General features: G+C 41.9%; 10 protein-coding genes across 10 annotated transcripts; 5 read left to right on the forward strand and 5 right to left on the reverse strand.

Moving 5' to 3' along the window:
* Nucleotides 1-1,291: 1,291 nt before the first annotated feature.
* SAMD00019534_043100 (hypothetical protein) lies at nt 1,292-3,343 on the reverse strand (the record flags this gene model as incomplete). Its single annotated transcript, XM_012900815.1, has 5 exons — nt 1,292-1,507; nt 1,577-2,368; nt 2,458-2,973; nt 3,144-3,205; nt 3,319-3,343. The coding sequence occupies 5 exons, from the start codon at nt 3,341-3,343 to the stop codon at nt 1,292-1,294; spliced, it is 1,611 nt and encodes a 536-aa protein (XP_012756269.1).
* A 447-nt stretch (nt 3,344-3,790) lies between these two features.
* Nucleotides 3,791-6,344, forward strand: SAMD00019534_043110 (hypothetical protein; the record flags this gene model as incomplete). Its single annotated transcript, XM_012900816.1, has 5 exons — nt 3,791-5,325; nt 5,397-5,420; nt 5,484-5,582; nt 5,649-5,986; nt 6,064-6,344. 5 exons carry the CDS (start codon nt 3,791-3,793, stop codon nt 6,342-6,344), a joined length of 2,277 nt encoding a protein of 758 aa, XP_012756270.1.
* A 176-nt stretch (nt 6,345-6,520) lies between these two features.
* SAMD00019534_043120 (hypothetical protein) lies at nt 6,521-7,524 on the forward strand (the record flags this gene model as incomplete). Its single annotated transcript, XM_012900817.1, has 3 exons — nt 6,521-6,770; nt 6,840-7,021; nt 7,114-7,524. Coding segments are annotated over 3 exons (843 nt in total), but the record flags the coding sequence as incomplete, so codon positions are not given.
* Nucleotides 7,525-8,801: 1,277 nt separating this feature from the next.
* SAMD00019534_043130 (hypothetical protein) lies at nt 8,802-9,852 on the forward strand (the record flags this gene model as incomplete). The annotated part of the gene is made up of 3 exons (XM_012900818.1): nt 8,802-8,826; nt 8,892-9,151; nt 9,214-9,852. 3 exons carry the CDS (start codon nt 8,802-8,804, stop codon nt 9,850-9,852), a joined length of 924 nt encoding a protein of 307 aa, XP_012756272.1.
* Nucleotides 9,853-9,904: 52 nt separating this feature from the next.
* SAMD00019534_043140 (hypothetical protein) lies at nt 9,905-11,239 on the reverse strand (the record flags this gene model as incomplete). The annotated part of the gene is made up of 1 exon (XM_012900819.1): nt 9,905-11,239. One exon carries the CDS (start codon nt 11,237-11,239, stop codon nt 9,905-9,907), a length of 1,335 nt encoding a protein of 444 aa, XP_012756273.1.
* Nucleotides 11,240-13,009: 1,770 nt separating this feature from the next.
* Nucleotides 13,010-14,107, reverse strand: SAMD00019534_043150 (hypothetical protein; the record flags this gene model as incomplete). Its single annotated transcript, XM_012900820.1, has 1 exon — nt 13,010-14,107. A coding segment is annotated over one exon (1,098 nt), but the record flags the coding sequence as incomplete, so codon positions are not given.
* A 707-nt stretch (nt 14,108-14,814) lies between these two features.
* SAMD00019534_043160 (hypothetical protein) lies at nt 14,815-16,209 on the forward strand (the record flags this gene model as incomplete). The annotated part of the gene is made up of 1 exon (XM_012900821.1): nt 14,815-16,209. One exon carries the CDS (start codon nt 14,815-14,817, stop codon nt 16,207-16,209), a length of 1,395 nt encoding a protein of 464 aa, XP_012756275.1.
* Nucleotides 16,210-16,217: 8 nt separating this feature from the next.
* Nucleotides 16,218-19,370, reverse strand: SAMD00019534_043170 (hypothetical protein; the record flags this gene model as incomplete). The annotated part of the gene is made up of 9 exons (XM_012900822.1): nt 16,218-16,333; nt 16,396-16,745; nt 16,814-17,241; nt 17,306-17,427; nt 17,495-18,080; nt 18,139-18,268; nt 18,337-18,665; nt 18,739-19,232; nt 19,304-19,370. The coding sequence occupies 9 exons, from the start codon at nt 19,368-19,370 to the stop codon at nt 16,218-16,220; spliced, it is 2,622 nt and encodes an 873-aa protein (XP_012756276.1).
* Nucleotides 19,371-19,970: 600 nt separating this feature from the next.
* Nucleotides 19,971-20,831, reverse strand: SAMD00019534_043180 (hypothetical protein; the record flags this gene model as incomplete). The annotated part of the gene is made up of 1 exon (XM_012900823.1): nt 19,971-20,831. One exon carries the CDS (start codon nt 20,829-20,831, stop codon nt 19,971-19,973), a length of 861 nt encoding a protein of 286 aa, XP_012756277.1.
* A 1,179-nt stretch (nt 20,832-22,010) lies between these two features.
* On the forward strand, nt 22,011-23,397 carry SAMD00019534_043190 (hypothetical protein; the record flags this gene model as incomplete). Its single annotated transcript, XM_012900824.1, has 3 exons — nt 22,011-22,044; nt 22,171-22,271; nt 22,414-23,397. 3 exons carry the CDS (start codon nt 22,011-22,013, stop codon nt 23,395-23,397), a joined length of 1,119 nt encoding a protein of 372 aa, XP_012756278.1.
* Between the last annotated feature and the right edge of the window lie 367 nt (nt 23,398-23,764).

Below are 23,764 nucleotides of genomic sequence, written 5' to 3' on the forward strand. Positions count from 1 at the left end.
TTATTTGAGTTGCCCATTGTTAATTAAATGTAGAAATTGGATAATGATATATTAAGATGTGTTTCATGGGTTTTTATAATCATAATTAGTTAAGGATTTAATATTAATATTTAACTTTAACCAAATTATTAAACTAATTGATTTAATCATTCTTCCTTTCCCTCTCCAATAGTTTAGTGGTATCACGAAAATCAAACTCATAAACACACTTTTGTTGATTAACTTGAAATACAAAGTTATCACTCACAGTTTGACATTATTGGCCCCAATAATATTTGTGTTATATTTATTATAATGTATTGGTGTTATTATTATTAATAATAATAAATGGGTATATTTGGTGTTAACACCAATCTCTTGAATCACATTGAGCGTATCTTGAATCAAGAGGTGGTGTTCCGCTCCAAATTGGGCAACCCTGGTTAAATGGCTTCCATCCTGGTTTAATATTGAATGTTAGAAAAAGAATATTAAATCAATAATAAAATAATTATTTACCTGATGAGAAACCATTTCTTGAGAAGTAGAACTCGTTCTCACCGAGGTTCTGGCAGTTGTGTCTTGTGGTCATGAAACCATTGGCATCACTTCCTCCCCAAAAGATTGTGTACCAAGTGAAACAGTTGTTAAAGTTGATTGAACGTACCTCCTCAACTACATTTCTTCCATTATCATTAGCAGTCAAATGAATAGCAGTTGAATATCTTGTCATATAAGTCTCCAAACAACCATTTGTAGTTTGGAATACACAAACAAGTACAACCAAAACTAGGACTATCTTGTTAAAATTATTATACATTATTAATTATTTGTTTGAAAATTATAAAATATTATTACATCTATCTCCTGAAGGAGGATATCTATTTATACATTTGGTATCATTTGTATTATTAGTTATTAGTAGATATTTTTTGTCAATGATAAGAATACCCATTGTAATATAACCACTTTATTGGGGCTTCATAATGTATGATTCATCTAAAAAACAAACCTTTTGCTTACTACTTGCCCATCATTCGTCGACATTCATTCATTTCCATGTCCCTGTCTGTTAACCAACGCAAGACATATACAGATATGTAGGTAGGTATTACCCGGTTACAATGATCTAGGTGTTATTCAATGAATAATGGTAATGAATAATAATAATGGACCAGACCACATCATGTACACTTTGGTTAAAATATATAAAGATAATGATGATTTATTGGACTGTGGACTTGGACTGAGGATGGATGGATGGATGGATGAGCAGATCCGACCCATCCTCCTCTAAACCGTCAACCTCTGTTTAGTGTCCATGCTGGTCACCACCCTTCTTGGAAACAGCCGAGGCAATGTGATCGACTCTAAGCATTGTGCAGGCTGATTCAATGGCGGTCTTCAAAGTCTGCACCTTGACGGCGTGAGTGTCCCAAATGCCCAACTCCTTCATATCGACAATAATACCTTTATCTCCATCGACTCCCCATGTATTGTTCTCCATTGGGTTGACAGCGTGCTTGGCCTAAAGATGGTAGTGTGAAGATGTTAGTGTTTGATTGATTGAGTATCGTGATGTATTGTGTTGACTTACTCTCAACTCAGTTAGCAGCTTGATTGTGTTTGATCCACAGTTCTGAGCCAGAATCCTTGGGATACACTCGAGGGCTGTAGCGACAGCCTTGTATGGGAATTGGTAGATGTCTTCAATGGACTTGGACTTCTCAGAGAGTGCCTGTGAGATGGCCATCTCGATGGCACCACCACCGGGCACCAGACGTGGGTCCAAGACAACGTTGCGCGCGACGCTCATAGCGTCCTGGATGTTCCTCTCGACTTCGTTGAGGATGTCCTTGCTGGCACCACGCAGGACGATGGTGCAGGCCTTGGGGTTCTTGCACTCCTCCAAGAATGTGAAGTATTCGTCACCGATCTTGCGGATCTCAAACAGACCGCACTCGGTACCGACGTCGCTCTCTTGCAGCTCGTCGGTTCTGCTGACGATGGTGGCGCCAGAGATCCTGGCAATACGGTTGTTCTCGGTCTTCTTGAGACGACGCAGACAGGTGATGCCCTTCTTGACAAAGTGATGCTGGGCCAAGTCAGAGACACCCTTCTCGGTGAACACCAGATCGGGCTTGACGCGGATGATGTCGTTGCATATCTTCTGAACGTACTCCTCCTCGATCTTGAGCAGCTTGGTGAAGTCGTCCTCGTTGGTGATGTCGACCATTGTATCAGACTCGCCCTTCTTATACTCTAACGCACAATCTAACAGTACAATTCTTGGATTCTTGATCATTCTCTTCATCTTGGCGTGAGTGACATCCTTGTTCAACATCACTCCCTTCAATACTTTGCACTCTGTGATGTCTCCACCTGGAATCTAATGTTTGATTGATTGAATGATTGATTGATAGTCGAGTTAGCATGGCTTGGCATGTTTGATTGATCGACATGATAACTCATTCATACCTTCTCAATCTTTGCGTATCTCTTGATGTCGATCTCCTCACGCTCCTCATCTTGGATGCGAACGGTCATGACGGCATCCAATGCGAGGTTGCACATCAGATTGCTCCACTTGTTGATGAACTTGGTGCCAATGGATGACTGAATGACCTTGAGGATCTCATTGCGGTTCTTCAAGTCGATCTTGAGCGAGTACAGGTCCATGAGACGCAGGGCGTCGTCGAGGGCGATTCTGTAGCCCTTGATGATCTGTGTGGGATGGATGCGCTTGTCGATCAGGGGCTCGCTGACAGTGAGCATCTCGGCACTGAGGATGACGACCGATGTGGTGCCATCGCCGACGTTCTCATCTTGAGCACGTGACAGCTCGATGATTGACTTTGCCGCTGGATGAGTTACATCGATCTCTCTAAGAATGGCATTGCCATCGTTTGTGACCACAGTCGATCCCATTGGGTCCAAGATCATCTTCAACATTGCCTTTGGTCCAAGGCATGTCTTGATAATACTTGCAACAGCCTAATATTATATGATTGATTGATTGATTGATATCGATGTCAATAAACCTGTTTAATCTTTATCTATCGCTGATGTCTGTGATTGATTGATTATGTTGCTGTCACTGTATTCGCCCCCTGTCTGCTGATTGTTTGATTGATTGAATGATTGATTGATCGCGATCACCTTACCTTGACTGCCATGAAGATACCCTGCTGGGCCTCCTTCTGATCCTCGCGCTTTGCGTTGGTGTCTAATTGTTATGAACATGATGTTATTGTTGTTAGTCTCAATTTTTATATTGATTGAATGATTGAGTTGAAATCAATGACTATGATCATCATAATCATTATTAACAAGACATACTTAAGACGAATACAGGAGTGTTCATTTTATGAGTATATATATATAAAGTTAACAAATCTCTGTATATTGATTGATCAATGAAGGAAGTAAGAACAGTTCAAAGTTGTCTTGTCGACTGGCGCGAGAGATTCATGCAGAGAGGGAGGCAAGTTCGAAGATCCATAAAGTCTGTGGTGTGTATCATTCATGAATGTGGGTGAGAGGTAAAAAAATCAAAGAGAACACGAAGTCCAATAAACAAACAACAACGTTACACACTTCATCTTCCAAAGTTGTAAAAAGATCATCCACACCAATCAGATAATATGATTGAATTTGAATTATGGGATGTCGCGACATGCTTGTCAGCAGGTGATGTACTTGTCTCATTGATTGAATGAATGTATGAATGAATAATAATATCATTATATGTTGTTGACAGTTCACTGAGTCAACAAACTCTTCATTTATTCATTGATATATATAAAGAAAAATGATAAATAATAATAATAATAATAATAATATTAGTATAGGATCAAAGAGGACTGTACTACCTCAAGATGATACGACGAATGCACAGGGTACAGGTAGTGTAGTTGGTGTCAGTGTTGCAACAACTAAACTATTATTTCAGAACAAGTTGAATAATGCCAATGGTGGAGGTGGCACTGGTTCTCCAACAGTATCACCATCTTCTTCATCATTACATGTTGGTGACACAACAACAACAACACCGACAATATCATCGAAGTCATCATTAGGAATAAATAGACAAGGTCAAGTGACGCCCACACAACAACATGTATCACCATCATCATCATCACTCAATCAAACAAAGGTGGTCCAACAACAACCACAACAACAACCACAACAACAACAAGAGTATAGTAGAGTTGCACCTCAATCAAACAGATCAAAGACATTGATACATTCACATGTAGCGCCAACTGCGCCAACTGCACCAACATCTGCACCTACGACGACGACGACCACTACTGGAGTAAAGCCAAATATACCGAGGGTCATGGGTGGACTGCAGATTGGTGGCCGAACAAACAATAAGATTGATGAGCCTCCACCTTTGGCTGATATGACTGATGATCAGTTTGAGAAGATCAATCTGTTTGATGACAAGTCTAAACTGTTGCTTGTGGATGTTGATGACGAGGAACCGTCATGTGCCGTCATCAAACAGACACCTTGGTCAGGTCAAAAGACATCGACGACGACAATGTCAAAGCCACATGCTGGTAGCAACGATGCATTTGGTCCACGTGGTCGCACGCTTGGCAAGCCTTCAGCGATTGTTATTGGAGGTCATCATGATGAGGACAACAAGACAGGGAACAGTGCTGGTCTCAAGCCTTACTCATTCAATCCAGGTCCAGCTCAGCGACCAAAGCCACAGTATCACACCATCGACACTGCCAACATCCCACAATGGCAGAGGAACAATGCTGATCTACTCGAATCATATGATCACAAGCATGGTGGACTACAAATTGGAAACAACGCCAACAACAACAACTTGACCAAGGTCCCGACTCCAGCTCCAGCTCCAACTCCAGCTCCAACAACATCTGAGGGTGGTGTCGGTGGACTTCGTTCGAACCTCACCAGCAAGTTCAGCTCGATAGTAAACAAGGCGACAACAGCAGTCTCACAATCTACATCTTCAACATCATCACCATCATCGTCATCGAGTGGCACTGGCATGACACGAGCAGAGGCCGAATACGCAGACTATCTTCAGAGATCGAAGCAGGATACATTCAAAGATATCGCATCACTCAATTTTATATACCGCGCTGGCAAGGACAATCTTGGTCGTTCCGTGATTGTTGTTATCGTGTCAAACTTGCCCGCCAAGCAGACTGACATGGATCGCGTCCTACTCTACACCATCTCCGTAATGGATCCAATCGTCGATGATGACTACGTCCTCGTCTACGTTCACACCAACATGTCCAACGATAACAAGCCAAGCTTTGCATGGTTGAAGAAGGTCTATACCATATTCAACAGAAAGTATGTGTCCTTGCACTCACTCAATCAATCAATCAATCAATCATGCTAACTCTCGACTCACATTCACTAAGGTACAAAAAGAACTTAAAGGGATTGTATGTTGTACACTCGACAACATGGGTCAAGTTCACACTGCGACTATTCAAACCATTCATCAGCTCCAAGTTCTGGAAGAAGCTGACCTACATTGATGACCTGAGCGACCTATTCAAATATTTCTCGAGGGAACAACTCAATCTTCCATCATCCGTCATGTCGTAAGTTGGCCTCAATCAATCAAACAATCAAATCCAAGGACTAACACCCTATCCCGATGACCCAAGATATCGACCAGCGGGTAGGAAGTCACCGCCATACTTTGGCGTGCCATTGCAGGAGCTGTTGAATAGACCGGACAATACTCATGATGTTCCAATATTGTTCATCAAGGGAATTGACTATTTGGAGAGAAGGGGACTGCAAGCTGAAGGATTGTTCCGTCTATCTGGTGCCAACTCACAAGTCAAATCACTCAAACTATGTTTCGACTCTGGTGAAGATGTCAACCTTGACGACTGCGAAGATGTCCATACCGTTGCCAGTCTCCTAAAGATGTTCCTTCGTGAGCTTCCAGAGCCACTCTTCCCCTACTCCACCTATCCATCATTCATCGAAGTAGTCAGTAAGTACCCAAACAAAGTCACATGATTGATTGAGTGAGTGAGTGAATACTAACAAGATTGATCCATGATGATGTAGAGGTGAACAGGCCATTGGACAAGAAGATAGAGTCGTTGAAGTTGTTGATGTCATTGTTGCCAGTGGCTAATAAGGCATTGACTAGATATTTGTTCAAGTTCTTGGATAAGGTGATCAAGAATTCAAACATCAATAAGATGTCACCGGCTAATCTGTCGATTGTACTGGCACCCAACTTACTCAAGAGCCAAGATACCAATGTCATGAACGTAGTCAATGATACTCAGAATGTTAACCAAGTAGTCCAACTGATACTGGAACATATCAATGAGATATTCTAGAGTCACATCCGTCCTTCAAGTCCATTATCCATTATCCATTATCCATTATCCATTCATTCATTCACATTGCCAAGCAAATCCTTGGCATTTTATAAATTGTGTAACTTTCGAAAGTTCCAGCCTTTTTTTATCACTTTTTGGTCTTTGCTTGATTGATTGAATCATCAGTGAAAAGAATGAGTACGAATACAAATAACTTAAGGAATTATGACTCTCAGATTGCAGGTCATACAGAAGATACACCTGGAACAGAGGGATTACCACCATTCTTGATGTCATCTGATGGTTATGTCTACAAACCTGTACCAGGCAAGCGTGGAAAGAAGGAAGTTGACTTCTACCAACAAACAGTATCCACACTACATCAACAGACCATCCATCAGTTCTTGGCAAAGTTTGACAAGGTCATACAAGTGAACGATATTGGTATGCTATGAATTCCTATGAATGGTCGTGTCACCTGATCAACTACTCACACTCATCAACAACATATAGAGTACATGGGACTTGAGGACTTGACGTATCCTTATCACAAGGATAGTGTTTGTGTTGCTGATATAAAGATGGGAATGAGGACTTATGACAGCACTGCCACACCAGAGAAGATCAAGTATGAGGAGCACAAGTCAGTAAACACAACAACATCATCATTGGGATTCCGTTTCTGTGGTGCAAAGGTATGTGTGATCACCAACACTGGAATCATTCCAATCACTCGCTCACTCGATCACTTACACACATCATGATCATTCTTTCAATCATTCATTAGTTACATCATCCAGAGACACATGAGATATTGAGATTGGATAAGAATTGGGGCAAGGACATGACAAAGGAGAATATGTTGAAGGATGGCCTTGAGAGAGTGTTCAAGTGCGGTGGACAGGGAGTGGTGTTGGCATTCATAGAGAGGTTGGAGGTACTACTTGATTGGTTCAAGAATCAGAATAGGTCAATGGCATTCTACTCTTCATCATTGTTATTCATATATGGCAAGGTTAGAGATGGTTCTCAACAAGATGTTACAACAATGATCTCACAAGACACTGGAATCACCATCAAGATGATTGACTTTGCACATGTAGACCATCTCACTGGACCATCAACAACACAACAATTGTGTTTGGACACAAGTTACATTCATGGACTTGAGAACCTCATCAACTTGATGAAACAACTTTGAGCACCTCTGTCTTTGGTTCATCATCATTCATCCATTCATTCATTCATTCATTCAGTCAATCAATTGAGAATATGTATATGTTCACATGTCAAGGGTTGTCAACACCCTTGAGCCTTTAGCCCAAAGCCCCCACACACTTTACCAAAAAAGGAACTTTCCATTTTGGTCCTCCAATCAACCATCCTATCCACTTATTTGAATGAATGAATGAATTAACCTATGTCATATCCATTCATGCATCCTTTAACAAAAGCTATTATTATCTTTATTATCATTTTTATTCTTAGATATATATAAATAATGTAATATTTTATACACTTTTAATCAAACAAACAATAATAATGGCAGCAGTTAGAGCAACAAAGAGATCAGTTGATCATTTTCTATCAAGGATTATAACACCAAAGTCATTTAGGATATTCTTCACCTTATTATATATTATCTCTATCAAATCTTTCTTTCAATTCACTGTTACAAGAGTATATTTCAACAAGAATCCAGATGACAAACTTAATCAATTCAATCAAATACAATGGATGTTCATCAGATTGTTGGCATTGGTATACTTGTCATCATTCCTAAGTTTGAAAGCACAATTGATTCCACTGTTTGGTGAACGTGGAATACTACCAATCCGACAAAACATTGAGAAGAAGAAAGAACGAAGCAAATCATTCATTGAAAGTCCATCACTCTTTATCCTACTTCCCAACAAATACCTCACAGACAAGTTCATCATCAACACATGTCACACTGGTATCATATGTTCCATCCTACTCTTCATGGACATTTGTCCAAGTCTAATGCTACTACTCCTATTCTGCAATCACCTCTCATTTAGGGTATGTACCCTCACCAACTCTCACTTACTTACTCAATCAACTAATCAACGCCTGGATCATTTCTAGAACTGTGGCGGAGAGTTCTTCCAATTGCAGTTTGATAACCTTTTGATTGATACTACATTTTGGACATTGTTGTTGCCACCATTCAGGTTCATTCCATTTGTTAGTATACCTGCATCTTCGTTTTATCATCGTTCAATATGGTGGCTACTGCATTGGATGTCAATAAGATTGTTCATGGCCAGTGGTATATGTAAGCTTACCTCAGGCGACACATCATGGACTGAAGGATTGGCACTCAACTATCACTTCTGGTCACAACCTATGCCCATCTGGCAAAGCTACATCTTCCATGAACTACCACTACCCATCAAGAAGTTAGGATGTTGGTACCACTTCATTGTGGAGATGACATGTCCCCTACTACTTATGCTTCCACTCTTCATCAAGTTCAGTATGTAATAATAATGGAATGATTCCACACGGCTCAATCACTAACTAACACTCATACTCATACAGATGTATTCAATCTATTATTCCTTCAGATATTGATTGCAATAAGTGGAAACTATGGTATATTCAATCTAAACTCAATGGTTATATCATTGATATTCCTTGATGATTCAATATTCCCATCAACAATATCAAGTGTAATCAATTATATTATAACAAATAATGATCAGACGATTGGTGGCATCATGTACGAAGCGACCTTTGCATCCATCGCACTTGGTATCGTAGCCATCACCCTCATTCTATCATTCATCCCACTTACTCAGGTAAGTACATCCAACCCAATATCATCATTTACACGCACTCACTCATACTCTATCAATCAAAGTTGACACGAGGAATGGTTGGCTTTAGCAACAAGTTGGTCGTACCGTATATGTATGTTTCCAAGTTTGGATTGCTAAACTATTATGGTTTGTTTGCTTCGATGACTACAAGTAGGAAGGAGATATTGTTCCAGGGATCAACGGATGGACAGGAGTGGCATCAATATGAGTTCAATTGGAAGCCTGGTGACTTGGATGTCCAACCTCGATTCATTATTGGTCATCTACCAAGATTAGAGTGGCGACTATGGTTCTGCCAATTCGAATCATTCGGTACAACTGGAGCATGGTTCGATAGTTTCTGCGACAAACTATTGCGCAATGAACCATCTGTCGTCGGCATGCTTAGGAAGAACCCATTTGCACAAGGTACACGACCCAAGTATCTTAGATGTCTGATCGCATCTTATAAGTTCTCAGAGAAGAATCCTTATCGTGCTGTACTAAGGCCAAGGGAGTATTCAAAGAAGGAGACACAAGAACTGTGTCAACAAGTTGATGCCCAGGGCCAGGCCACTATCCCATCTGACAAGAAGTATGAGGAAGGCAAGTGGTGGCGCAAGGGCAAGTCCTTCCTCTACTATCCCATCCTATCACTAAAGGATGGTGAGCTTGTATATAGAGTTCAAAGATTGGAATAGAATAGAATAGTTGTACATAATAAATATATTTGATTGATTGATTGATTGCGCGCTATTTGTGTTGAACATCATCCAAGGGTATGTCAACATCTGATTGATCTTTGGCTCGTGATCTTGACGGAGAGTTGACGTCAACCATGTCATAGCCAAGTGGTGAGTTGCTGTCTATACTACCATCGTTGTCCCCTTTGTTGCCATGACGACGTCCACGAAGGTAGTTTATCAACGTAGCGCCAAAGAATAATGTAAGTTGTACAAGTAAGAAGAAGAAGATTATCCATGCAGCCAAGCAAATGATCTCGGGCGTATGAACGATGACCTCCTCTTTGGTGCAGCTGCCATCGACGAATGAGTACATTCCCTTCTTGAGCTCAAAGAACGTGTGGAAGAACGAGCCAAGCTGAATCCATGGCGAGAGGAATGTGTAGAGTGATGTCTGTTGCGACAGCTCCTTCAACACTCCAATCTTGCTGCCAACTGCATCAAACAGGAATGATATGTTTGCATTCTTGAGCGCATCCATTATGATTGATTGATTGAGGTAGCGTGCATTGATTGGCTCGCTGGCATTGTATCGTCCGCCATCATTCACTTGTAGTACATTCCAGGATGCCACGTCTGATCCCATGTGGAAGTCGGTGCCGACCAAGTAGCGCAAGTTATTACGTCTGGCGAATGTGTAGCCAGAGAAGTCAAACGTATCGCCATTGACAACTTCAATAAAGTCGATGCCCATCTCCAGGAACTCCTGAAGCGTCGGCTGCTCGAGGTTAGCCCACGTCGACCATGGGTAATGGTTCAAGACGGCAAAGCCGCCCTTGGAGTGGGTGAGATCGATGATCTCTTTGATCTGCTCGTTGGTTGGGAACTTGTAGAGTGGGACGTCCTCTGTGAGGCCGATGAGACCCATGTGACACCGACAGTTGGTCCACTCAATTCCGGGGATGACCACGATCTTGTCGCTGTACTTCTCGAGAGCGATTCGCTGGCCAGCGACACCGCCCGACGCTGTGTTGTGATCGGTCAGCACCATGGCGTTGAATCCGTTCTTGATGTGCCAGATGATGTTCTGCTCGGGCGACAGACCGCCGTCCGAGTAGGTTGAGTGTGAGTGAGCATCGAGCAACACGTTGTACGTTGGCACACGGTCTGCGTCGTAGACGGTGTGGTTGATGCGCGGATCTACGCTGTCTGGGCCGTCAAACGATGCCTTACTCGACAAGTATCGTCTCGGTGGTGAATTATATATTGATATAGATATCGGTATGATTAGTATTAGCAGTACAATCAGCACCAGTGCATGGAAAGAGCATTGTCTACAGAACACTGCCGCAGTAGACTGTGACTGTGACACTTTTCTTAGTTTCCTTTTCACTGTCGTCAACATTATATAAAGTTAAGTTAATTATATATATATAAATGGGAAGTTAAGTTTAGTCGATCAAACAAACATCACAACAACACTACTTGTATGTATCTGTTTGCTTGCTTGCACACACGTACACACTGAGGGTAAAGATATTCGTCAATTATCTGCCTTTCCCACACTGGTCAACTTCGTCAACTTTGAACCCCACTCAATTGTACTGATCTACACACTCATAATAGCAATAATATAATGTAGGTCAATAATACAAGTATCCAATGCCAATCATTATATCATATTCTCTAATACTATTAATGGTATTTATGATTGGTAAAGTATTAAACTGGTATTAGAATTTATTCAAGTTCTGTCTAGCTAGACAATGTTCTATTACAACTTAAAAAACCAGGTTGAAAAAGTATTGGAAGGAATTTATTGATAATTAATTTGATTATATAAAGAGTACCGATCTAAAGTTAGGAAATCATTGGATACAAACTTATTAAATTGAAGAGATAATGGATAAAAAAACTACAAATATTAATAATAATAATAAGAATACTTATGAGGAAGTAAAGACTAATATAGATACCAACAATGTTGATTTTATAGAACATCCTGTTGAGTTCAATTCTGAAGGACAAAATCAAGAAGTATTATGGACCAACCTCTTAAATTTAATCGGGAATATTGAGAACGAAATTATCCCTAATGTAAATATTATTCAATTAATTATCAACTATAAAATTATGATAATATATATTTACTTTCTTGACTTTAAGGTCTCCTTCCTGGAGAATTCAAGGAGATTGATGTCTTTTGAATTCAATCGTCTTGAACAACTTCGAAGAGTATTGTCTCAACCAAACTATACCACCAAGGTGATTGAAGCTAGTATTCCTGAAAAGTTGTACAACATAATTGACAAGACTAAACAATTTGTACAACAATATGAAAGATTTTTGTACTTGTACAAACAGGACGTTACTAGAATCCAGATAGTTCAATATGCGGAGGATTTGGAAAATATTCAAATAAGAATGGATAGAATGGGAAGTGAGGTCACTGAATATGTCAATAATCTCATTCCAGAGGTTTCTACTTTGATTAGATCACTTGGAATTGATCGTCTATCATATAGTGATGAAATAGTAACAAAAAGTGGACGTATATTAACAAAGATATTTATTTATTTTGGTGGCTCAATGATATGCAAGAAATATGGTATCAATATCAGCAACTTCATTCGATTTGATGATCTCCCTCAAGTGATAGAAGATTCCCATACTGCATTTATTTCTGTCCTAAAGTATAGTGAGATCAAGGAAATAATGTATCAGCTCGATTCAAGTGTCCTGGAATCAATTGTGTACCGTGACAACATTCGCAAATTCACCTCGGAAATCGGTCTCAAGGAACACTTTATGAGAGCATTGGAGAATGTTGAAGTTGCAAACCAACTTATTTGCGGTATATGTCTAGACAGGATGGAGGACCCATGCTACATCAATGATGGCATTAGCAACAGTTACTACTGTTACCAATGTATCAAAGGTTGGTTAAGTGTTCATCCAACTAACCCAAAGACACGTGAACCGTTGGATGAAGAGGATATTCATAAGTGTGATCGCAAGTGGGTCCAAAAGAATATCCACTTCCAAGAGATCAAGCTTAGAGTCAAGGTTTATGAATTCTGGAGATAATATAAATGGAGATTCTGGAACTAGTCCAATCAATTATTTAGTGGATTTATACAAATAAATAAAATATTTTAGTTTAGTTAATTAATTAATAAACAACATTGGGCATTCTCTCATAAAGATCTCTCTTGTACGAGTTGAATGAAAATCGTTTGTTACTCCTCTTGCTGCTGCCGCTGGAGGTGCTGGAGATGACGTTGAAGTTTTGTCGCTCAATCTGAAGACAGCCAGTGATTGACAGAGTCTCGAGTGTGGTCTGCACCTTGGAGAACAATGTTTGAATGTCAATCGTGGAAACACATCGACAATAGTCCAAATTGAGTGATCGCAGTTGGTATGTTGTAAGATTCTTTCGAGAGTCTGGCACGAGTGCAGAGATTGTGTTCTTGCCAACGGGGTTGAATGAGAGATCGAGCGAGAGCAGTGATGCGGGCAGCGTCTGCACGAGCATGGAACCATCCTCATCCGACAGGAATGCCTTGGCGAATGAGAACTCTTGCAGGGAGGGGAATACAAAGCTAAAGTTGCACATGTTTCTGATGGCGATACTCTTGCAGCCAGTGAGGTCAAGCTCGACAAGGTTTGACATGCGCATCATTGCGAATGAGTTTGGGTGTGGCGCGGGCGTTCCGTCTGATGAGCGGGATGTAGGCATCAGGGCCATGGCGGTGGCCATCGAGCGCTGGAATACCGCACCGCCAATACCAATGCAGTCCTGTAGCTTGAGTGTTTGGAGTTGTCTACAGTAGTAGCTGATGAAATGTAGTGATGAGTCGTTGAGACGGATACAACGCGACAGGTCGAGATGTTTGAGACGAGCACCAATTACACGCAGGAATGGTACCAGTTGTCCAACGGTGAAGTTCTGTGCATTGATCTTGAGTGATGTAAGTTGGGTACATCGCTCGAGGAATTGAAAGGGGAAGTTGCCAGTCATGTTGAACTGGGACCAAAACAATGTTGGCACAGTACTAAGATCGAGATGAGTCGTTGATTTGTTCACCAGAGCTGACAACCAACGTGGAGAAGGTGCAGGTGGTAATGAACCTCTATAAGAGAACTTTGGTGTATTCGGACATAATAATCTCTCTAATATTCTCCCCTTCAAAGTATCATCAAAGCTTTCCAATTGTTCTGGTATTGAGTTTAACAATATCTTATCAATACATAATATCTCTAATGAATTCATTTCTTATTATTATTATTATTTATATATATATATATTATATATGATTGATTGACTGAGTATGAGTGAGTGATTGAGTGAATGATTATATATTATATTATATCTTTCTTTATACATTGATGATTAAGATGAGTTCATCAGTTTTATACTTGTAGTAGTGTCGTCTGTTTGATTAGAATATTGCGGCTACTAATAATAGAATCAATCAAATATATATGTATTATTTCTGAAAAGGTGTTGGAGAACCAACAAAACAGAACTAAATTGAGTGACCTCATCCATCCACTTCACTCTCAAGTGTTCTTGCCAAACAATTTCAAAAACAATCATTCAGCGAATTCAAGAGACAATTTATGTGTGTGGATGTAGTTTTGGCTGAACCAGGCTTATTCAATATTCGACACAGACCAGACCTGGGTCATATTATTCATACATTCGTTCAACTTCAACAACTTTCAATCATTAATGATCTGCCCCTTTGTTTGTCAAACATACATATAATAATCATATTAACTTGTGTGATACCTTCAAAGCTTGTGCAAATGGGGTGCTCATGTTCACTCACCCAATCAACCTTGATTGTGAATGAATCCCAAGGTGTTGGTATCAATGATCATTGGTTGTTGAAGTTAATAGATTAGATTAAGAGAAGAGATAAAGGTAGTGTTGTGAGAATGAGTGATAATAATAATAACAAACAATTAGTATGGATGCACATTGGAAGTGGAATGTTCCACCGTGCACATCAAGCTTATTATTTAGACAAGTTGAATAACAAACTTGATGAAGAGGAGAAAGAGAAAGAGAATAGTGGCATTAGTAGATGGTCAATAGCATTGGGTAACATTAGAGATGATGTTGGTGATATATTGGAAGTGTTACAAAGACAACATTGCAAGTATACATTGGAGACTGTTGACTCTGTAGGTGACAGACAACATCATGTTATAAAATCAATCAAGATAATAGTGCCCTACGACCAGGATGGCAAACATCTAGTTCAACAAGGTGCACATGTTGATACCAAGGTCATATCATTCACCGTTACAGAGTCTGGCTACTACTATGACGTAAACCTACAGCTTGTCGCCACGCATCCCGACATCCAACACGATCTTAAGGGTGGCTGCAAGACAATCTACGGCTCAATAACCAAGATACTAAGGGAGCGCATGAAGATTACTGGCACTGCAGACTCGAGGATCACTCTACTAAGTTGTGACAATGTTCGCAAGAATGGAGTTGTGTTCAAGACATGCTACCAACAATTCCTTGAGATGGTTGGGGATAAGATGTTGCTGGAGTGGTTCCAGGCCAATACGACATGTCCCAATACAATGGTGGATCGTATCACTCCTCGCCCGCCAGCTGACCTTGTGGCGCGTGTGGCCACCCTGCACCAAGACTTTGAGGACCGTGCGCCAGTGATGTGCGAGAAGTTCACGCAATGGGTGATTGAGGACAACTTCATCATTGGCAGACCGGCCTTGGAAAAGGTTGGCGTGGAGTTTACCCAAGACGTCAAGCCCTATGAAGAGGCCAAAGTGCGCATACTCAATGCCAGTCACTGTATATTAGCTTGGGGCGGCACGCTCAAAGGCTACACGTACATCCATGAAGGAATGCGTGACCCTCAGATCAAGACCATGGCCTACGACTACATTACAAACGATGTGATACCGACACTCAAGGCCAAGACTCCACTCAATCTCGAGTCATACAGAGACATTGCTTTGGACCGTTTCTCCAATCCCTATCTGGCCGACACCAATCAACGAGTGAGCTCAGAGGGATACACCAAGATACCGGGATTTGTCGTGCCAACGATCACAGCATGTTTCCAACGTGGCGATGCGCCTAGGTCCTCAATCAGACTCGTGGCACTATTCTTCGTGCTCCTTCAACGTAGCTATCAGGGCAAGCTGCCCTACATCTATGTTGACGCCGTGCTTACCAAGGAGATGCTTAACAACATCTTTAAGGCTACAGACCCCGTCCAAGCATTCGCCCATGATCAAGTCCTGTTTGGTACACTCAAGGATAATGCCCAGTTCGTGTCTCTTGTCCATGAAGAAGTTGTACAAGTCAATGCATGGCTTGGATGAACGTATATTTATAAGAAGTCCTTGATATAAACACTCTTCTTGACTGCATTGGTGAATCCTTCTTGATACCTATACCTTATCCTTGGCGCTTCCCTCTCTGTCTTTTGTGTCTGTTGCTCGGGTGCTAGGTGAATGTGGATGTTAGTTAGCCTTGGACATAGATGTGGAGCGGTCTGCAACACATACATAGTTGTATCGGTCTTCCAAAGAAGTCCAACAGCACTGGCGCAGTGGCGACAGGCTTGGGCGTACTTGGCGGTGTTGGAACTTTGAATGGTGATTGATTGGACGACTCATCCTTCTTGTTTGGTGTGGCCAGTGACTTGGCTGACTGAGCAGGGGCACTTGTCTTTGCAGGTGTGGCTGGAGCTGGAGCAGCCATCAAAGTCTCATCATTCTTCTCTCTATATTGTACAACTGCCAGTGATATTATCTGCTTCTGTGCATTTGTCAACTGGACATGTTTGGATACAGCTGTTCGCTTCGTTGATGCTGTTGGATCAGGCTTGACCATCTGGATAACAGTGTCGATTGGTCTATGGATTGATCGATTGAGTGAGTGAGTGAGTGAGTTGGAATCATCCCTTCTTGATCATTGACTTACGGGTTAAGTACATATTGCAGGGTAGAGTCGGTGGATGAGGTCTCGAGTGTGTAGCTGATGTTGTAATACTTCATGATGCGAATCAGGTTGTTCAATGATGACTTCTCCTTCTGATTGTAGAGATGTGGATTGACGGTCCTGATTGGAATGGAGATGATATCGATAAAGTGTGAGATAAAGTCACGGACAAAGGCCGATCGGTGAAGTGAGTGATAGATGTGTGGCGACACCATCTCAGACAACAGAAATGAATCGATTGTGTTGGCGGTGTTCTTCTGCTGGACGTAGCAATCGTAGTCGCTGTGAGGATATGTCAACTTTGGTGCCACGTTGGAGCACTTCTTATGAATGGCCAGTGGGGCCAATGACTTGTACCTGTCATCATTGGTGGAGTCCGAGTAAATGAACCAATCGAGACACTCAACAGTCTTGGCGGAGGAGGTTAGAGATGACCATCATGGACATGCTTAGGGAGCAACACACTATACTTACTCGATCCATGGTGTAGTCATTCGTCATGTTGGCCGGGTAGTTCTCGTAGAGACCTTCCAGCAACTTGTCAAACTGGGTACATGATGTGATCTCATTCTCCAGACTCTGGAAGTTGTGTGATTCTGTAGTGGCAGGAGTGTTAGTGATTGGGACTTGATCGCGATCAAGGATCCTCCAACGAGGACATACCTATCTGATTGTTTGTGGTGGATGATTGACTGACACCTTGGAACACTCCCTTCCAAAGATCAAACAGACCGCGCTCCATGTCTTTCTGGCCAATCACATTGTCCATGCTCTTCTCTTTGAGTACGGTGGAGTTGAGAACGGCGGTCCTGGTCTTGATGAACTGCAGTGAGTTCAAACATGAACGGATATCGTGGCCGGTCATGTTGACCAGCTGGTGCAGTGCCGAGTCATCGGCCTTCAACTCCTCCTTCTGGCAGATCTCCTTGAGACGCGACATCAGTCTTGTGGACTTGGGCTTGGCAAAGGCGAACAGCAGTGCCTCCTGTCTAAGCTTCCTCAACGATGGCACGAACTGATCGTTACAGATACATATGATTGGTCTGTTAATGCGGGACGATGAGCCCGACTTGCTGCTGCCGCTCTTCTTTGTGGACTTGGACTTGGACTTGTCTAGCGAGTTCTCCTCGTCGTCGCCATTATCTCCGCCGTCATCCTCGTCTTCATCTTTGCCTGCCTTCTTGGCGGCTGCTGCAGCACCAGACTTCTTGCTGTTGGCCAACAATCGCAATATTAGTTCGATTGGACCCTGTCATTATGGGGTGAGTTAGTGATTGATTGGAATGATTCCATGAATCCGATCATACATTGTCCCTGCCAGATATACCATCAATCTCATCGATGATCAAACAGTTTGGCCTCTTGTCCATGAACACAGACTTCATCTCGAGCGCCGACAAGAACTTGGTCTCGAACTTGTCTCCTGAACGGTCGTCACTGGAAGTGATTGATTGATTGAGTTAACGAATGAGTGGACCCAACATTGGCATTGGCTATCATCTTACCTTGCGTTGATCTCAACTGGGTTGTAGCCAGCTTGTTTGGCCAAGATATGAGCGAGTGTGGTCTTGCCCAGGCCAGGTCCACCTGTAAGAAGTATGATCTTGTGTTGTGGAAGGTTGTTGCCGTCGAGTCCGGGCGCGCCACCCTGATTAGAGGTGGCAGCCGATCCGCCAGACATATTCGACGAGCCAAACCTTGACTTCTGTTGAAAGAAGTGAGTGTTACTATTGTTGGCAGCCTTCTTCTCGGCCATCAACTTTGTTGGTAATGGCTTTCCAAACACGCTATGATCCCAAAGTTTCAGCCATGTCAGTATGTCCTTGTTCATTTTCTTTGAGTGATGCGCGGGAGATGTTTAGTTGTGAGTCAGTGGACGTGTAATTCGATCGAGTAGGCTTGCTTACATCATCGGAGAGCAACTCGTGGAAGGAGGTGGGCGCGTACTTGTCCACCCATAGTCTGTTGTCAATGCGCTGTTGTGTACCAGATGTGGCGACAGCTGCAGTGGTACTCTGTTGCTGTTGTTTGAGTTCCAGTTGTTGCTGATGCTGGAGCTCGATCAATCGCTTGGTCTCGAGGTCATCGATCTCATTCTTGAGATCTTCAATTGATTGTTTGAGTAGCTTGCCCTCCACGCGATTCAGCTCGATCCTCTTCCTTATACTGTCCTCGTCATAATAATGTTTGTTATGGTCGTAGTCAAAGTCATCATCATCAGCTACACCATTCGCACTACCATCATCATGTCTCTTATTGAACTTTGTATAAACTCTCTTGCCATTGAATGATGTTATCGATATAGTCTCACTATCAATTGTGAATGGTACAACTGGTTTGGTTGCCAACTTCTTGATTAAACTGCTACTCTTGCTATTGCCATCTGTCTTGTACTTCTTGACTGTGAGTGATTGATTGATTAGTGATTGATTGATACCATGTGTTGGAACTGTTCCAATCAATCAAACATACTCAACTGCTCTTGGTTAATGCCATCCGTATCAATGCCAATATCCAACTGTCTCTTTTGTCCCAACATCATGATGAATGAGTGACCGTGTTGGTTGTGTCAATGTATAAGTATGATGATGATGTAGTTATAACAAGACAAGAATGAATGAATGAACTAAGACACACACATTCATTCATATACTAGAATTTGGCGCCATTTTTCAAACTTTGTTCAAAACAGACCCATAAACCAAATCAGTCCAAACACTTATGGGTTGTTCAAACTACTCAAGCCATCCTGAGTTTCGATTATTCTGTGAACATCTGTACATTTGTTTTACAAATGTTGAACAGATAATAAATATATGAAGTAAAGATACAAATATATTGCTCGTTTATTTATTATCTATTGAAACATTTGTGATACCAGTTGCGAACCACAAGTTAACTCAGGATGACTTGAGTGGTTTGGTTCAAGATATGGCACGTTCTTCTGAAAGGGAGACACACGATCACACCAAACAATTCAAACAAGTCGAACCACTTTTTTCATGATGAGACCGAACTGAACACACATCTTCTTTTCTGCTTTTCAAAATATTTAGTCATATTATAAGTTAAACAGTTTATTCGATCGGTCGACAATCTGCAGAGAATTACAAATAAGGAACAAAGTCAAAGCAATGAATTATGCTTTGATTGGTGTAGATGGTGTGGATGGAGTTGTGGATGTGGATGATGATGCTGGTGATGATGGGACAGAGGCCTTTGGAAGTGGATGCAGGGTCTTGATGGTCATTTGTCTCACTGGAACATATGTTTGAGTGGATGGATTGTAGACGGATTGGACGACAACCTTGGTAGACATTGATGTGGTTGGAGACACATTCTGCACTGAAGTCGTGGTCTTGGTACTCATACATGGCTTACCAGACATGCCACCTACTGTTGTTGTGGTGGTAGTGGTGGTAGTAGTTGATGATGGCGATGATGGCAACTTTGGTAACAATGTAAGTGATGATACATTGGTAGAGTATGTGTTGTTGCTAAAGTCATCCAATGCCTTCTGAGTGTAGTAGTAGATATCGGGAACATATGTACCGGCATTGTTGATTGGTGAAGGGTTGGGCTGTCGTGTCTTTGGGGAAGAGGAGGAGGGTTGGGCTTGGGAGGTGTTGGTCTTGATTGTTGTTGTTGTGTCCGATGGGGCAACAGGACTTGGAAGTGGAATTGGGAGAGGTAGCCCAGAGGGTTGGACAACAGGAGGATTAGCTACAACCAAGGATTGTGGAGTTGAGGTGTGTTCTACGACATTGACTGGAATCGAGACGGGAGTAGAGGATGAATCTGATTGGATTATTGGTACAAAAGGCTTATCAATAATCTCACAGTCATTATCGTCAATAACAAGAGCTGGAAGTGATGGCACTGAGGACAGAGGAGTAAACCTAAAAGTATGAGGTTCTCTGTTGTTGGTCCTTCTGTTGTAAGGAGTAAGTGTGGCTCTAAGTGTTGACAGCTTTGTGGAATGAGTAGATAGCTTGGTCATTTTAGAAACTGAATGAGAGAAGAGAGAAAGAAGGAGAATGATTGATTGAATGTTAATAAGATATTATAGGATAATGTCATGATAATTATTACTTACTGTAAGGATTAAGAAGTGATTATTTATTTGTTTGATTGTTGGTATGTTATAATAGTAAATGAACAAGTGAGCTTGTTAAATAGGTTGTTGAAGTGAGATGGGAGTCTCAAGGTTCGTCGTGGTCAATCATTAGATGGACAGGACATCAATCACCACTCCCAGTCAATCAAATGAAGTCAGAATGCAAGGTCACTCCCACAGTTTGATTGATTGACAGACATCCAAACATACACCCACACGACTCGTTTTCGAATTTTCCATCAACACACCTCTGTCAATAAATCTTCACAATTTGATGAGCGTCGATCTCAATAGTCTTCTGTATTGACTTTGCTTCGAAGTTCATTATTAATTGACGTTTACACCTTCTTCTCATTGATAATAATTTTTCTTCTTTGTCCTTGCGAGTGAGTTGACGATGATTATATTATATCTTCTGGCATTTAATCTTAGTCTTCCAGTTTCTTTAAAAAATGATCATTTTGAGAGATCAAACAAATACTAATTGTATATTTCTAGATCTTATCATAGTTGTTGAATAGTTCTTCAATCTTACTCCAATGACAAACCATGCCCTTCAGTGATTTGATCGATTCGTTGAAGGTGATGGTTTAACTGACTAACTAGTCCAATGTGCCCCTTAAGATCAATAGATGAGGCCTCACACCCACCCAACAAACCATCAAAACACCAACAAACAAACCAGTTCAATTATTATAAAGTGGACAGAGAGTCCATTCGTACACCTTTATGAAAAGGTTACCCCGCCTCAGCTCCGAACACTGTCTCCATACTATCTAACTAGCCTAGCTGGCTAGACAAGGTTGTCCCCAACCCCATCAATGATATCCACCACCCTTTATGACTAACATGGGGAGGTATTCCATCCATCAACTCAATTCGAATAGTTGCAAACAAACAACCCTTTGATTGATCCTCCTTCTCATCAATCATTCCCATCACTCCATCCACCATTCATTCATTCATTCATTCTATCATACTATCAAACCTACCTCTTTTATTTATTATAACAATACAAACAACATGTACAAAATAACATTATTTATAACAGCTGTCTTAATGATGGTTGCCGCAACTTCGGCTTTTCCAGATGCTTGTATGTTCAAAGTTAGATTGAGAGCTGAGGCCTATGCCTTGGCCCAAATCCGACAATTTGGTGACATCCAATCACATTCACAGTCACACTAACACATATTCAAACAATCAATCACACATTACATAGCTGGAATAGTTGTTGTTGAAGTTGGAAACGATACAATCCGTACATACGAGACGGTAGAAGGTATCAACTCCTTCATTGCCACTGGAACTGCAGTGTATGGCGTAAGTACCTGTCACCCTTCCACACAACACACTTACCATACCATCTCCAATCACGATCCATACACACCATCACTTACAAACAAGCCATCACTCCACACCTACTTACCTACTTACTTATCTGCTCACTCCATACATTCGTTAGTCACTTACCAACACAAGCCTCAATGCAATTGCCGACTCCAACATCTTCACATTTAGTGGACAGAACACTTGCCAGTACTCTCTGTCCTACAACCATTTGGCCGCTAGCATTGGAGGTGGTGTTATCAACTTTAACGCCACAAGCTTCGATGCCGTCTACATGCCCTCGCTTCTCGTCGAGTACGTCGAGACCAATGGACAGGATGGATTCCAGAATGGATCCGACTCATTGGTTGGCTGGGTTCGTCTGGACAAGTTGGTCGACACAAACAACCCCAACTGGAAGATCAACACCTCTGCTTCTGAGCCACTGAGCACCCAGGCCAACGGCGAGAAGTTCCCCTTCGACGTTACATTCGCCGAGGCCATCTCGCCCCGTGGCCTCATCACATTCCACTTTGCCATCCCAGGCGCCCCAGTGATCTTTAACAACGTGCCACTCACTGCTGAGCAATCCAAGATCGACATCCTTATCAATGGTTACTACGACGAGGATGTCAACAAGGCCTCGGCTGGCTGCACTGCCGCCTCCTTGCCATACTCCTGTGCCTCAACCGGTGCATCCAGACAGCCAACTTCTCGTCTGGCCCTCGTGTCCTACGTGGCCACTCTCCAGGCTCAAGCCGACTTGAACATCGATGGTTCCACCTCTTTGAGGAGCAGCGGTGGCGAGATTGATGCCTCGCTCACCTGGGTCGACAATGTCCTGATCAACGGCACAATCACTGCCAAGGTGCACACTCAGGTCACCGACATCACTGCCAAGCCATCAAAGGCATTCAACAACTACTCGATCAACATTGGATTCAATGCATTTGCTTCGCTCAACACCCAAATGCTCGTCCAATCATTCGATGCAATCAGACCCAACTTGGTCTACTGGGATCCAACATTCGGTGGAGAATCTGCCAAAGCCAGCAGTGGATCTTACCTCTTGCCATCCATCTCTCTCCTCCTCGTCACTCTGTTTGCAATTATGTTCTAAACAAAGACCCATGCCTCTCTCTCCTATCTCCGCATGGGCTGTTACCAGGACCCTTCGTCCTTGAGCACATTCTTTGATCCCATCGACGTCTGTTAATGATCCCGCTTCTTGGGAGGAATCTTGATGTGGCTATTATGATTCTTCAAGGGCATTGTGCAACTTCAACTTGTGTGTTTGACTTTTGGTACATATCCAGTAATACATCAATGAATGGGATATGTTAACCATACAAATGTTTTACAAGTTCAGACCCAGCAACCTTTTGTTTGATTGATTGTTTCTCTGAACGAATGAGTGCCTTGTTCCAAAAATGATCAAAATGTGAATACTTTGCTGATCTCCCACCTTTTGTTGACCCCCACAATGA

The sequence above is a fragment of the Acytostelium subglobosum genome (genome assembly GCF_000787575.1).
Source record: "Acytostelium subglobosum LB1 DNA, scaffold: scaffold7, whole genome shotgun sequence".
Taxonomy (NCBI): domain Eukaryota; phylum Evosea; class Eumycetozoa; order Acytosteliales; family Acytosteliaceae; genus Acytostelium; species Acytostelium subglobosum.